Source organism: Patagioenas fasciata, chromosome 1 (assembly GCF_037038585.1).
Source record: "Patagioenas fasciata isolate bPatFas1 chromosome 1, bPatFas1.hap1, whole genome shotgun sequence".
Classification (NCBI taxonomy): domain Eukaryota; kingdom Metazoa; phylum Chordata; class Aves; order Columbiformes; family Columbidae; genus Patagioenas; species Patagioenas fasciata.
This window is the reverse complement of record NC_092520.1, coordinates 30,065,774-30,080,748: the sequence shown is the minus strand read 5'-3', so window position 1 is coordinate 30,080,748 and position 14,975 is coordinate 30,065,774. Positions and strand designations below refer to the sequence as shown.

General features: G+C 41.6%; 1 protein-coding gene across 3 annotated transcripts in view; it reads left to right on the top strand.

Moving 5' to 3' along the window:
- WDFY2 (WD repeat and FYVE domain containing 2) overlaps nucleotides 1-14,975 on the top strand; it is a 69,017-nt gene that overhangs the window by 26,438 nt on the left and 27,604 nt on the right. For all 3 annotated transcript variants that reach the window (XM_071805322.1, XM_065861914.2, XM_071805319.1), the window contains one exon: nucleotides 10,170-10,237. In XM_071805322.1, coding sequence (XP_071661423.1) covers nucleotides 10,170-10,237 — 68 coding nt within the window. The remainder of the gene's footprint in view (nucleotides 1-10,169; nucleotides 10,238-14,975) is intronic.

Genomic DNA, 14,975 nt, shown 5'->3' with positions numbered 1-14,975 from the left:
CTGAGTTCCATGGGAAGATACTATACTTGTGACTCTGAGAAGGGATGAGGCAAGAGGCAGTTGCAGGGGAGGATTATGAAGGAGAGCTAATAAGACTATTTAGATTTAATAAGGTGAATCATTAAAAGTAGCAAAAATCAGGTTCATTGCCACCAGCTGATGGCCAAGAAAGTCCATGAGTGAACCCCGTTGTTCATTTCTCCCCTACCCTACTCTTTGCACCAGGCTGCAGAGTTGCTCCTGAGGTCCCTGTTCAGCATCAGGTGGGTGCTTGCATTGTAAATTCTGCATCTGGTGTCACCATTGTGTGACAGAAGGAGAAAAGAAGAGTCTGGACTTCAATTGACCCATGTCTGAAAAGTGCTATGTAGATCATTATCATGGAGATTGCTGTAGTGATGAACTTCACTTGAAATGTTCTCTGCAAGCCTGGACATGTATAAAATCAAAGCAGTGGCATTTTATGTCGCTGGGTGGGATGGACAGTGTGCTTGAACGTATAGCGACTCGGTCAGATTCCTTCCTAATGCACAGTTGGTGCCTGAACTACTGCTGCCAGATGCAGATGCTTCACAGTATGTTTGGAATTGGAAGGGACCTCAAAAGATCATCTAGTCCAATCCCCCTGCTGGAGCAGGAACGCCTAGGTGAGGTCGCACAGGAAGGTGTCCAGGCGGGCTTTGAATGTCTCCAGGGAAGGAGACTCCACAACCTCCCTGGGTAGCCTGTTCCAGTGCTCTGTTACCCTCACTGAGAAGAAGTTCTTTCTCAAATTTAAGTGGAACCTCTTGTGTTCCAGCTTGATCCCATTGCCCCTTGTCCTATCATTGTTTGCCACGGAGAAGAGCCTGACTCCATCCTCGTGGCACTCACCCTTTATATATTTATAAACATTAATAAGGTCACCCCTCAGTCTCCTCTTCTCCAAACTAAAGAGACCTAGCTCCCTCAGCCTTTCTTCATAAGGGAGGTGCTCCACTCCCTTAATCATCTTTGTTGCCCTACGCTGGACCCTCTCCAGCAGTTCCCTGTCCTTCTTGAACTGAGGGGCCCAGAACTGGACACAATATTCCAGATGGGGTCTCACCAGGGCATAGTAGAGGGGAAGGAGGACCTCTCTCGATCTACTGACCACCCCCCTTGTAATACACCCAAGGATGCCATTAGCCTTCCTGGCCACAAGGGCACAGTGCTGGCTCATGGTCATCCTGTTGTCCACCAGGACCCCCAGGTCCCTTTCCCCTACACTGCTCTCTAATAGGTCATTCCCCAACCTATACTGGAACCTGGGGTTTTTCCTGCCCAGATGCAGGACTCTATACTTTCCCTTGTTAAATTCCATCAGGTTATCCCCCGCCCAACTCTCCAGCCTGTCCAGGTCCCGCTGGATGGCAGCACAGCCTTCTGGCATGTCAGCCACTCCTCCCAGCTTAGTGTCATCAGCAAACTTGCTGATAGTACACTCAATTCCCTCGTCTAAATCGTTAATGAATATATTGAATAATATTGGCCCCAGTACTGACCCCTGAGGCACTCCACTAGATACTGGCCTCCAACTGGACTCCGCACCATTGACCACCACTCTCTGGCTTCTCTCTTTAAGCCAGTTTGCAACCTACCTCACTACTCTATTGTCTAGACCACACCTCCTCAATTTAGCTGTGAGGATGCTGTGAGGGACTGTGTCAAAGGCTTTACTGAAGTCAAGGTAGACCACATCCACCACCCTGCCATCATCCATCCACCTTGTTACATTCTCATAAAAGGCTATGAGGTTGGTCAAGCATGATTTACCCTTGGTAAAGCCATGCTGACTGCCCCTAATGACCCTCTTATCCCTGATATGCCTTGAGATGACACCAAGGATAAGCTGTTTCATTACTTTCCCAGGGACAGAGGTGAGGCTGACCGGTCTATAATTGCTCGGGTCCTCCTTCTTGCCCTTTTTGAAGACTGGAGTGACATTTGCTTTCCTCCAATCCTCGGGCACCTCTCCCGTTTCTCAAGACTTGGCAAAAATGATGGATAGCGGTCTAGCAATGACTTCAGCCAGCTCCCTCAGCACCCGCGGATGCATCCCATCTGGACCCATGGATTTATGGATGTCCAGACTACTTGATTGTTCCCTAACCCAGTCCTCATCGACTAAAGCAAACTCCTCCATTAACCTGGCTTCATCCGGGGTCTCAGGGGTACAGGGTTCCCCAGGACAACCTCCAGCGGAGTAGACAGAGACAAAGAAGGCATTCAGCAATTCTGCCTTCTCTGTGTCTTCTGCCACCAGGGCACCCACCCCATTCATCAGTGGGCCTACATTGCCTCTGGTATTAGTTTTATCTGCTATGTATTTGAAAAAGTTCTTCTTGCTGTCCTTGACCCCTCTCGCCAGCTGTAATTCTAAGGAGGCCTTGGCTACCCTAGCTGCCTTCCTACATCCTCTAACAGCAGCCTTATATTCCTCCCAAGTGGCCAGTCCCTGCTTCCATGACCTGTAAACTTGCTTCTTCTGCTTGAGCATACCCAGCAGATCCCTATTCAACCACGCAGGCCTTCTGGCTCCCTTCCTCGACTTCCTACGTGTGGGGATGCTCTGATCCTGAGCATGGAAGAAGCAATCTCTGAATGCCATGTCATTTTTGATGTGTTTTCTGTGCTGTCCATGTCTAGGCCTGCATGCAGCCATTATCTGGTTCATCTCCCTTGCAGCAGTTTTGTTTCTCTGGGGCTTCTGAGCTATGTGCACAAGGCTTGCTGGACTGACAATGGCAGCGGTGTTTCAGATAGAACAGCGGGATGTCCAAGGTGCGGGCTGGTCCAGCTTCCTCTTGAAGCCAGACCTCACTGCTTCTATGACTTTGCTGCAGGGCTTGAGGCAAACAGAGTAAAGAAAGCAATTATTGTTCAAAAGGCTTTTATTTTATAGGAAGCCTGATGCATGAGTTACAGACTGAGGTTACAATGAAGATATTATATCATCTAGAAATGCCCTTATCTAATTCCTGCTTAAGAGGGAACCTCTCTAAACCAGCCCTGACATAAAGCCAGTTCTTCAAAACTTTTTAATCTTTTCCCCACTCATTGTCCCTCTTTCCTGAACTAGTAGCTCCTGCATTTCATTTTAGAAACCGAACCTGCACCTTTATAATATGAAACAACTTAGAACCGATCTACAGTGATGTACAGCTATACACCATCTAATAGTCTTAGAAAGAGTCCCAAGAGTAAACTCTTGATTAGTTCAGTTTAAATTGTACATCAGTTTATCAAAACCAGTGAAAAGAAGGTAGAGCCTGGAATGTGCCCAAAAATCATAGGGTTTATGCAGAACCCTACGTCAGAGTTGTGTGATGTGCTATGAGGGCACTAGTGTGGGTGAGCCGGAGAGACACAGTCCTGCACTTCCCTGGACCATTGGGACAGGCGGTGGTGTGGAAGTGTTGGGATTTGGGGTTGTTGCTGTTGTTGTTGGGCTTTGGGAGTTTTTGTTTTGGGTGTTGGGTTAGGTTGGTTGGTTTGTTTGTTTTCAGGAGGACAGAAAGTGAGGACATGCTCGATAAAGTTGTCTTGATGCCTGAGGTTTTGGCACTCTGCCATTAAATTTCTTTTTGTTTTCTCTGAAACATAGACTCGCTCAGAAATCAGTTCTGGTTTTGACTTTTGCTTTTGTGTATTTTCTTTCAAAATTTGTCAGAGAAATGAAACTCCTCATCACTGGTTCCAGTACAGTCACAGTGATTCATGAGCTGCCATTGACCATGAAAGATCTTTTATTCTTTCAGAAAATCCCAGTAACAGCTCATGTCATTAACTGGTGGGAGCAAAAGTCTATATATCTTGCCTCAAAAAAGTCCCTGGAGAAGCTGGGAGGTTTGCAGTACTATAGTATCTTTAATGCAGTTTTAAGTACTTTCCTTATCTAATGACAGCATCTCTCTGTGAAAGGCAGTAAAACTGTCAGTGCTGTGCTTGGATTTCAAATACTACTATTGTCATGTTTGTTTAATGACAGCAGATAAAACTTTTGCTGTTTCCAAAGCAGATATTTAGTTCCCGGAGAGACATGGCTTTTTAATACTTCTGAAATTTCTGTTTTCAGATATTTAGGAACAGGTAGAGCTTTTCAATGTTTTGTTTCAACAGTAAAGATGATGTCAGTATATGTGCTAATACTCCATTAGGTATGCCTGATACCTCACCAACTATACTAACCCTGGTTGTGGTATTATCCTAATCTCTCTTTCTTTCTTCTGTCAATTAGATAGCTAGATGAGCATTTTTAAGTATTTTTCCAGAATAGTTTAGTGCCTCCCTTTTCCTGTTTGGACAATGTTCTGTAGCTGTGTTAAACCAACTCTGTGGTTAGGACAGCTGACTTTATTTTTAACCCTTTGCACTGATGATCTGCCTCCCTTTCCCAAGGAGCAGTAATGAGCAAGGGACAGGCATTGATCTCTGGATGGGCCTGATATGACTTCAGAAAGAGACAGGTAAAAATTTCTGTACCAGGTGCTCGCTACAAATAGGAATAAAACTGATTTCACAGCTTATACTGGGTTTGATGCTTACCCTCTTGGTCTCTCAGCAGGACAGGAGATCAAAAAAAATCCACAGTAGATTCTCCAAAGTATAAACAACAATGAGGAGTACATTCAAATACCATTTAAAACAATTTCCTGAAGCCCAAGAATACCTACAAAATCTTGTAGTGAATTGCATGTGTTGAAGGTTACCTCTGCTCTGTTATACAGCCGTTGTATGCCTGGGGCATGAAGGCAATAGTGTGTTACACAAGTGCATCTCAATGAAGAGAAATAGTTAAAAAGGCAGGAGTGAGGAAGGAAAACATTCACAAACAGGAGAGGAGGGATCTGTTATGGGGAACAGATACACTGGCTTTCTTCACTGACACTGTACAACTAGAATGGGTGGTTTTATGGATATTCTGGAGAAGTGGAGTAGAATAGGGATAAATTTTTCCTCTAGGGAATAGTGGTGTTGGATCTTCCTGCAACAGAGTTCACAGTATTGCAATGTGGAGACTTCTTGGAACAGTGCTTGGACGTGTCCAGAGAATCTTGCATCCTGCCCTGCAGCGTTGTGCAGACTTCCATGAAGCACACTGCAACCTGAAAGCACAAAGTAAGATTTGTACGAGCAAAACGTCTTTATTAGAGAGAAGATACTGTGACATGTACTGCTGCTTGGATAAATTTCTGTAGATAGAATCATAGAATTGTTTTGGTTGGAAAAGACCTTTAAGATCATCAAGTCCAACCATTAACCTAACACTGCCAAGTCCACCACAAAAACAGGTCCCTGAGTACCTCATCTACACATCTTTTGAATACCTCCAGGGCTGGTGACTCAACCCGTTCCCTGGGCAGCCTTTTCCAATGCCTGACAACCCTTTCTGTGAAGAAATTTTTCCTACTATCCAATCTAAACCTCCCCTGGCGAGATGGTGAAGTGCAGAGCTCCCATACTGAAGGCATGTGCTGTTGACATGGGCACCTCTGTGAGCAGTAGATGCTCAGATGAAGCCCACCTCCTGTACACATGCACAGTGTAGCAGTGGGTTTGAGACATGCCGATACAACCACAGCCACCTGGGCTTAAGACACGTACTCTGGAGCATACCAGAGAGAAGCAATTTTTCTTTTAAAATATAAATTTTTCACATGCCCTTAATATGTGGAGACATAGCCTGTCTTTTGCATGGCAGAATTATTTCTGTATCGCCTGTCTCATTTAAAAATAAATCATCTCTGTTATTAAAAGACTAGAAGAGTATCCATTGATTTGACAGGTTCTAAAAATCTTTCTAAATCAATTCACTGGCAACAAAATGAAGGGACAACTCATTTCCATGGTGATGCCAACTGAATCACTCTAGAGCCATTGAAGAATGGATCCTGACCTGGGTGTGTGCCGTGTTTAAGTCCAGTAACCATGCAACCAGCAAGTACTCTTTGTGCTATATATCCATTTAAAAAAGCCTATTTACCTTTTTTTTTTTTTTTTTCCTCTTTGCATTCTTTAAAAGCTTCAGAAGCTTTGGGTTTCAGGTCTAATGGGTAGTATTGTGTTAATAAGTATACAAAACTATGCAGAACTGAAAAAAAGACACTCCCTTCCAGGAACATTTGGCTTCTCCCAAGTTTGGTTGTCAGTTGTTTGTTCCTTAGCCCAAATCTACTTTGAGAAAGTTACCCAGAAAAGTTTAATGAACTGATGTCAGTTTTTCTTCTTTCAATAAAATGCCTTATCTAATCCAGTGATCTTAAGAAAATAATGAAACATCATTTTCTGACATAATGAATTTTTACACTTTTACATCAACTTATACATAGATATTGAAATTCCATTAAAATGCTTAACATAACTTTAAAGTGCTTATTTTAAAGACATGCATAGTAATCATCTTTAATTTAAAAGTAAATTGTTTACAAGATTTTTTTCTCCTTTATTTAAAATTATTTACCGGGAAGATAAGTATTTCTGTAAGGAGTTTCATGAACTAAATTGCTGGTTATGTTCCCTTTCACACACCTTAGAGTTAAAAAACATCCTTTCATACTCTCTTTATTCTTAGAACACTTTTTTCTCATTTTGCATGAATTAGTCATTGGATGGATATATATTTGTCTACCTAATGAAGCGAGCCTACTACATACCTACAGAAGAGACCTACACTAATAAAAGTACTTTCACTGTTAACTAGGAACCTCCTAGTTTCTACTTTAAATTAAATAGAAAATATTTTTGTTTCAGTATTATTCAACTAAAAGTCTTAACATTGACATAACTGTCAAATTATTTAGCAAATCTGTAGTGGCTACAGTTTAAAAACCAACAAAAACAACACAAAACATCCAAATCATTGCTATTTTTGCAAATCAGATGGATTTTTATTTCCTCTAACTTTTGAAGAAACATTTATTGTATGTAGTCCTTTTTTAACAAGCAAAATAATCTGCTATGTTGTACTGGATTTATTATTTGCAAGAACCTTAAAATGGAGATGAGAGGCAACTTTGTTGAAACCTGGGAATTTTGAAACTGGTGGCACTGAATATATGGATGGGGATGGTAAAGAAAGACAAGCCTCTCACAGCATATTGGTGCACCTCCTCAGGGCTGTTTCATATTGAGTTATTTCAGCTCCCTGTGATTCATCTCATTATTTTCTTGTGCACACTCATTTGCTTACACTATAACTTCACTTGTCGAGGATAAACACATCAGTAGGAGCTCGCCTCTTTGGGAAACAGAGTGGTTGATCTCCTTCCAGAATTACAGTGATCATGTTAGCAAAGGTGAACCCCTTTTGGTGGTCACAAAAGTTTCGGACCCTGTCCCAAACCTGGTGGCTGTGAGCATCTTCCCAGACCTGTGTGCTCATGTCTGGACACAGAGTACTGCTCTGACAACAGCCACCGTTACCTACAGCCAGAAATGACAGAAGGATTTGACCCTCTTGCTGTCAACAATACAATACCTTTGTTATCATCTGATAAATTGTCCCTGAAAAAGTATTGGTGGTTTTGCATCAGATCTGCTGAAGAGCTGCTGATGTGTTTGTTGCAAAAAGGCTGTTAGACTTAAGGGTGATTATACTGAATTTTGTGTGTTTTAAGTATTTTGTGAGAGTAATCTAACCATGGGACTTGCTGACCCAGTGAAGTGTTATTTTTTAGAGCAACATACTGTGTCAGAGTATGCGCATGAGACATTTCTAAAATGATACAGCTTGTGTGGTGCCCAAATGTGCAGCTCTCTGAATTATTTGCTGAAAAATGAGTTTGGATGCAGGGCAGGATGAGCAGAAAACTGATTTTGGGTATGTGCACTCCTGGAACACACCACAGTGCAGTCTTTAGCTTGATGTTCGGAGGACAGATAACTGTTTCTTGAATTGCTTGATTATATTGCATCAGACATGATTTATGTATGTAATGTCTTAGATCAACTTCTATTGTGTTGTATTAACATATTGCTCTAAACATCTGCTGGCTAAAAACTGCTGAAATCTGCTCTTCCATGAAAACAACTTAACAATAGGAATGACCATGTAACCTTTTCCATAAGCTATATTTCCACATGTTTCATGAACTGGAAAGAACATTCTTGTGGGGTTTGTTGGTTGGTTGGTGGTTTTTTTTTGTGGGTTGTTTTTGTGGGGTTTTTTTGGTTGGTTGGTTGAGTTTGGTGGCGGTGGGTGTTGTTTTGGGTTTTCTTTTGTTTGGTTTTTTCCTTAATACTATCAAATGCAAGTTATAGATTTGCTACAGGAAAATAAGGCTTATTTTTAACAATAGTTTTTAGATGCCTCTTGTAGCTATTGTCACATGCTGACTTAACTGAAAAACTGAATAGTCATGGATGACCTGGGTTGAAATGTATTGTGCTACACTAACACAATGCTGTCTGTATTGGACAACTAGATTTTCTAGAGAAGGTGAATACATTTGGTGTAAATCAGTAACACATGGAATACAGTGTTATATGGAGAATTTGCTAGTTAAAACTGGAGATGACAAGGCTTTGAGGAGCAGTAAGGCACATAAGAGTTGTCTGTAATTGAGATGATCGTGGCTTATGCAGGAATCAAAGAATCACAGAATGTTAGAGACTGTAAGGGACCTCGAAAGATCATCCAGTCCAATCCCCCAGCTTGAGCAGGAACACCCAGATGAGGTTACACAGGAAGGTGTTCAGGTGGGTTTTGAATGTTTCCAGAGAAGGAGACTCCACAGCCTCCCTGGGCAGCCTGTTCCAGTGCTCTGTCACTGAAGTTTCTTCTCATATTTAAGTGGAACCTCCTATGTTCTAGTTTGCACCTATTGCCCCTTGTCCTATCATTGGTTGCCACTGAGAAGAGCCTGACTCTATCCTCATGATACTCACCCTTTATATATTAATAAACATTAATGAGGTCACCCCTCAGTCTCCTCCAAGCTAAAGAGACCCAGCTCCCTCAGCCTTTCCTCATAAGGGAGATGCTCCACTCCATCATCTTCCTGGCTCTGCACTGGACTCTGTCAAGCAGGAGATAACTGGTTGCCTGCTGCTTTAACGGGTGGCACTGTTTTTAGGCATGTTTTGATTAAATTAGTAGCTGATGAACTAAAGTAAGAGAGAGCTTCAGTTAGAAAGAGGCTTCAGAGACTGGACCAAAACAAATGGCACTGAAGACTGAAGTAATAAACGTTTAATGACCCAGATAGATCATCAGTGGAGATTGTTGGTTCAGGAAACAAGCAACAAGTGTCTCGTGCATGTGAAGGGCATGGATTGAGTGACAGGGAGCTGCCAGCATGAAATGATTATGAGAAAGCAAAAGTAATCCTGAGATACATTGGGAAGGTCTTCTAGCAGAGGGGACACCACTGATGTGTTTGTGGAAAGGCCTTAGACCACTGTGTGGTTCTAGGTGCTTCTGTTTGAGGATGGCAAATCTGAACTGATGGGGCAGAGGAGAACTGCCAGGCTGCATGTTGCCTTGATCATCTTCCTCAGAGAAGGTTCAGGCTTTGGTTTCTTCAGCCTAATGCTCAGTGGGCATCTGATAGCACTCTTGAGTACGCTGAGGAGACGGGAAAGTCCTGAAGCCGAAGAGCTCATTGTTGGCACAAATGGATATAATCTTAATAAACAGAAGCAAAAAATCTCAGAACATCATTGCTTTGCTTAGAGATTTTCCTGAAGCAGAACAATGAAATGACAGGTAGCAGATGGACCAAGGCTTACCCTGAGATCTGGGGGAAGGCTTCTGCAGTGAAGGGGTCTGGATGGGCTGATACAGGAGTGCTTTCCTGGACTAGCAAGGGTGTCCCAAATCCTTACCTGAGGCAATGAATGAGCAGTGGTGTTCCAGTCCTTGGGAAAGGCAAAGAACAAAAAGCCACTGCAGTTTACAGATACTGTTCTGATGTGTTCAGCTGAGATTTTGAGTACTACATGGTACCAAGGAATGGGCTACCCTCATCACCTTACAGTGGTTAATCTGAGGTTGACATATAAGGCTGCTGTAGGAGTTTGCATGGTTTTTTTTCCCCTCTCAGTAAAATAATTAAAGTTTCTTGTGCATTCATCATCACCACTTAGTTTTCGTTCATAGTCACTTTTTCTTTTTTCCTCACACGTGTGTTGTGCTTTTTCTTTCGTAGAACAGTTCGTGTCTGGCTGAAGAGAGACAGTGGGCAGTACTGGCCCAGCATATACCATGCAATGCCATGTAAGTATAAGGAGATGCTTGCTATCTGCTATGTATTTGCAAAATGGCTTTTCTGGTTTTGGTGAAGCTTTATGTTTATGACCATTTGCAAGCTTATCACTCCATATTAAATACTGTTAATGAACAATCCTCTTGGTTTCTGTGAAGCTTTACCAAGTTACGTACTCATACTTCTGAGAGGCATCAGGGATTACAGCAGCAAAAGATACAGATATGGTAACAAGGGATGAGTATTTAATCCAAGCATAAATTAAAAATGCGGGAGCTCAAAATGTAGTCTTGCATTCTGCTACTAATGGAGTCCATAAAGCTTTGTAGGTCTCCAGTATAAATCCCTGTGCCCATCCTTCTGCATGTGCTCCGTCTGTTAGAGTGCAATGGTAGATGGTTTTATTTGATAACTTAATATCCTGCAGCAGCTAATATGATAGAGAGGATACTAGAGAAGGAAGGCAGCTCTTTCAGTGAAGGAGGAGAATCATTTTACCACTGCAATTAGATGTTAAAAACCAAGTCTCCTTGATGGATCGCTCCAGTATGATCTGCTGTATGTCTCCTCTCTCAAAGTGAGTGTTCATGCTTTAAAAGAAACTGCAGATCGACGTCAGTTTTTTCAAGAGACAGTTGAAGAAATCACTACCCTAGAGATTTGTCATAACCCCTGTGTTGAGTGCAGGAATATCACCCTGCAGATCATCAGCAACAGGGATATGTTGATGCTATTCAATCAGCTTCAGAGGTGCTGAGTTAGCCTGTCTTTAGAAAGCTTATGAAGCTGACCTTACATTCACAGATTGGAGAGCATTTATCCAGTCCCATTGAGGCATTCTTGCTGTCTGGAGAAATAATTCTTTTAAGCTAAGATAGCTAGATTTGGAAGAGAGCATCTGTCTCCATGATCTGTCATGATCACTAGCAGGTGGCCTGAGTTCCCTCGGTCTGTTCTAATCTGAATCTGTATGCTTTCCCCAGTCAAACTGTTATGAAATGGCTATTCTAGCAGATTGGCATGGATACTTCTCTTTTTCCATGTGGTGTTTTTGCATACATTTGCATTTTAAAAACATGCACGTTAAGTTCTCCTCTGGTCTTAGTAAGGCTGCATTATTGCCAGTAATAACAGCTTCACTGGAAATGATAGAGTAAATCCAGATCCACTCAAACAGGACTATTATAAAACTCCCTCATAAATTTGAACACCTGACACTGCTCCTTCACTTAGAAGGCTGCTAAGCTTTTGAGCCATGAGATATTAACGTTATACTGTGTTATTCATCCATTTCAAAAATGATCAGGTGTAATTGAGAACTAGAGCAATGCTAGTTACATTGTTAGCGGCCATGACTTTAAGCTTGGAAATAGTAGGAAGGGCTCTGAGTAAGCCTCTGCACAAGTCTGCACTTGACTGGAGATAATAGTTTTGTCTGTTTCTGTGTGGAACACCTTTTTGACAGTCCTCGGTTTTAGGTTCACATGGTTTTTGTTGTCTGGAGAACAACTGCCCCGAGGTTTTCTCTGTAAAAAATGTAGTAGGCATCATGGTGCCTTTGTGCGGCTTAGCAAGCTGTGAGTAGCGATCTCAACCATAGATAGCCTGTTAGCATGAACTGTGACTTTGGTTATGGTGGTGCATGACCCACATCCTTTTATAATTTGATCTCAGGTAGCCTTAATAATTGAGTTTGCACCTTGGGTACTCTGGGAGATGAGGAGGATGAGAACTGGGGCCAAGTCAGCCATGCGCTTTGGTCAAGCTCTTCAACCAAATGGGGCCATCAGTGTGTTCTGAATGTGAAGCCCGTTTAATACCTGGAAAAAAGATCAAGATTGTACATCCCTTTTGAGTAGGGGTGCATGCTGCTGTTTAGAGGTGGGATTTTCCCAATTACAAAATTTTATGTCCTGTCTATGGGTGTTTCTGTGGTTGGAAAACTCTGGACAATATGATGGCCACATTTTTTATCGTATCCTCTAGCCCATGAGAAAGAGTGAGCTGTGGGTATTATACATACTGTTATATTATCAGTAAGGCAAACTAGGTAAGCTGGAAACCTGGCTAATGCATCTCCTTCATGCCAGTGTTGTCTCAACAGCTCATACTAACAAACAGAGTTCTGACGAGCATGTTAACTCTCCTCGTGGTTAGATGTGTACCCTTGGTTACACATGTAACACAGACTATAGGTGTGTAACCATAGTTAGATGTCTGACTTTTGGGTGGTGTCTGTATAGGAGAAAAAAGAATTAATATACACAGATTTATAGAAGGGGAAGGAATTCTAGTCAAGAGAAATGAGCTTTGGGGAAAAAAACCAACAACAAAACACACAAACAAACAAAACACCAAAAAACAAGGAAACAAACAAAAACTACAACAGAAACAAAAACTGAACCAACCAATCAAAAAGACCCAAACCCAACCAAACAAAAACCTCTCACAGATGTGAAGTAAAGGATTTATTGTAGTGAGGAACAGTGGAGTGTCCAGTCTTTGGACTGGGTAATACTTATGACAGTATTCATAGCTAATGCTTTGGTTTGAACATGAAGGTAAAAAATCTGCAAAGCAAAACATATTCCTTCGGTCTTAAACCACTTTTAGGCACTTCAAAATGGGGTCTCTGAAGCTGCAGTTAGTTTGTGTTTCTCTTCTACTTCTGTCAGCCTTTAACAGAGGTGACACACAGTTGAGAGTGTGAAACATGTAATTGGGCCTTTCCTCCATAATTTATTTTCTAAAGGCTAACATCACTGTGTATAAAGACTACAGTCAGACTTCTGCATAAGGAATATCCTACCTGTCCTCTGTAGTAGTTCAGATCAATATTTTTCCAGTCTGAAATCCATAGCTAGGTACCGAAGTAGAGGGCCTTCAGAGTGCTGTTATTTTTCCTGGCTTTTATTTTAAAAGGATCTTAAACATGTCATAAGCTTAAGGTTTGGGTGTGTTTTGTGGGGGTTTTTTTTGTTTGTTTTTTGTCTCTCCCTTTTCTTACTGAACACAAGTGCTTATCTGAATGCCATCTTATTTTCACTAAAGCATAAGCTGCTGAAATCTTGTTACAACTGGCATCACTTCAGCTACATTAGTGTAGCCAGTGTGCACATCATTTTAGTGCTGACATAACGTTTTATCCAAGAGCCCGTGTTACTGAAGAATTCCCTTAGGAAAACAAATATAGCAAAATAAGTATCTTTGCACTGTTATGGCTCTGTACACATGAGTCTGGAATTTAGGAGTGACTCTTTTGTAATCAGCCTGTGTCAAGCAGTTGCTTGCACCTTTTGTGTCTGAAGTGTTTCAGGCCCTTTGGGAAGAGCATACTTCAAATAGCTAATTTACCTGAGACTTTTTCTCTGCAATCTGTTGCCTTCATACTAGTAGCTCTTTCAATGTATGCACAGTGTCTAGCATTTGAAGGCTGATATGTGGAATGTGCCCATTCTGGCATTGAGTGCCTTTAAAAGGGTTTGTTGTTTATTCTGCTTAGAATTGCCTTTTTTTCTGTCTGTTTTTACTACAACTGTCTCATCCTATTACAACCCTAGAAGCCTTAAATAAGAGTTAATGCTTGACCATCCAAAGGAATAATTCAATTTAGCCTTTTCTGAGGGAGGGGTATACGAAGGACCAATTTTGTCAGTGTTATTAGCCCTAATTTAAGTGTTTCCCTTATGGCAGTTTCTTAAACCAAAACTTAGCCTTTGATTTAATTCAGTCAGCCCTTTCAGGGAGGAAATAAATTGAGGTTCCTGCCTGAATGTGGATCTGGTAGGTTTTCTGCTTGCGGCTAGTTGTCCTTCAGGAAGTGTTTCAAGGGGGAGTCAATACTGAAGGTAGAACAAGTTTTGTTAAACAGTCAACATAGACCTGCCTCTTCTTCATATAGCTTTGCTGCCAACTGAACTATTGAGGAAGATTTGCTGAGCTATGGACTGTTTAATCCAAGGTGAGACATTACACAAATTGAGAACATACCAGATATATAGTGTTGCAAAAGAGAGGACTCAAAGCTTGTTAGTAACAAAAACACTGCGAGTAATCGCAATGGAGAGTAGAAACCAAGAGGGGGAAAAAAGCAGAACTAAAAGCACATCTGACAGTACTCTATATTTATCACAAGAATATGGTTTAAAAAATACTGTTATTGCTATCGAAGGAGCAAGAATGCCTGCCCCTAGCTGCAGTTGGCAATTGCTGCTAAAAAATGATTCCTGAAGGTTTCTATTGGGACAGCATAATTCTCAGCTGTGTGCTGCTGTGTCAAGCAGTAAAAACAATCCCTGCCTTCTGAAGGCAAATTCACAGTTTCTCAATTAAACCAAGGATAGCTCTTGAATTCTTGCAAGAAAGTTCTGTTTTTACCCTTGATGGGAACCCTGCCAGATCCTCGAGAGAGCATAGTATGACTGACTTGTGCCCAGTTTAGGAGTATATCCTGACTAATACTAATATAATAAAACAATGACTAGTTTTCAATACAGTCTTTTGTTTTGACCATAGTATGTGATACTGTCATAGCATTGTCTGTGGTGAAATTAGAGGAGGGGACAGCTGGACTCATGGTCCTTAAGACTGGCTGATTTGTGGATTCCTACAGGTTAACTTTCTTACTGCAGGTATAGGATGCAAGCCTCTGATATAGTACAGTGTTTTCTTTTATTATTGGTAAAGTTCAGGAAGATGTAAAAAACTAAGTTATTCAGCTAAGTAATCTCTCAGATTTATACTGAAACG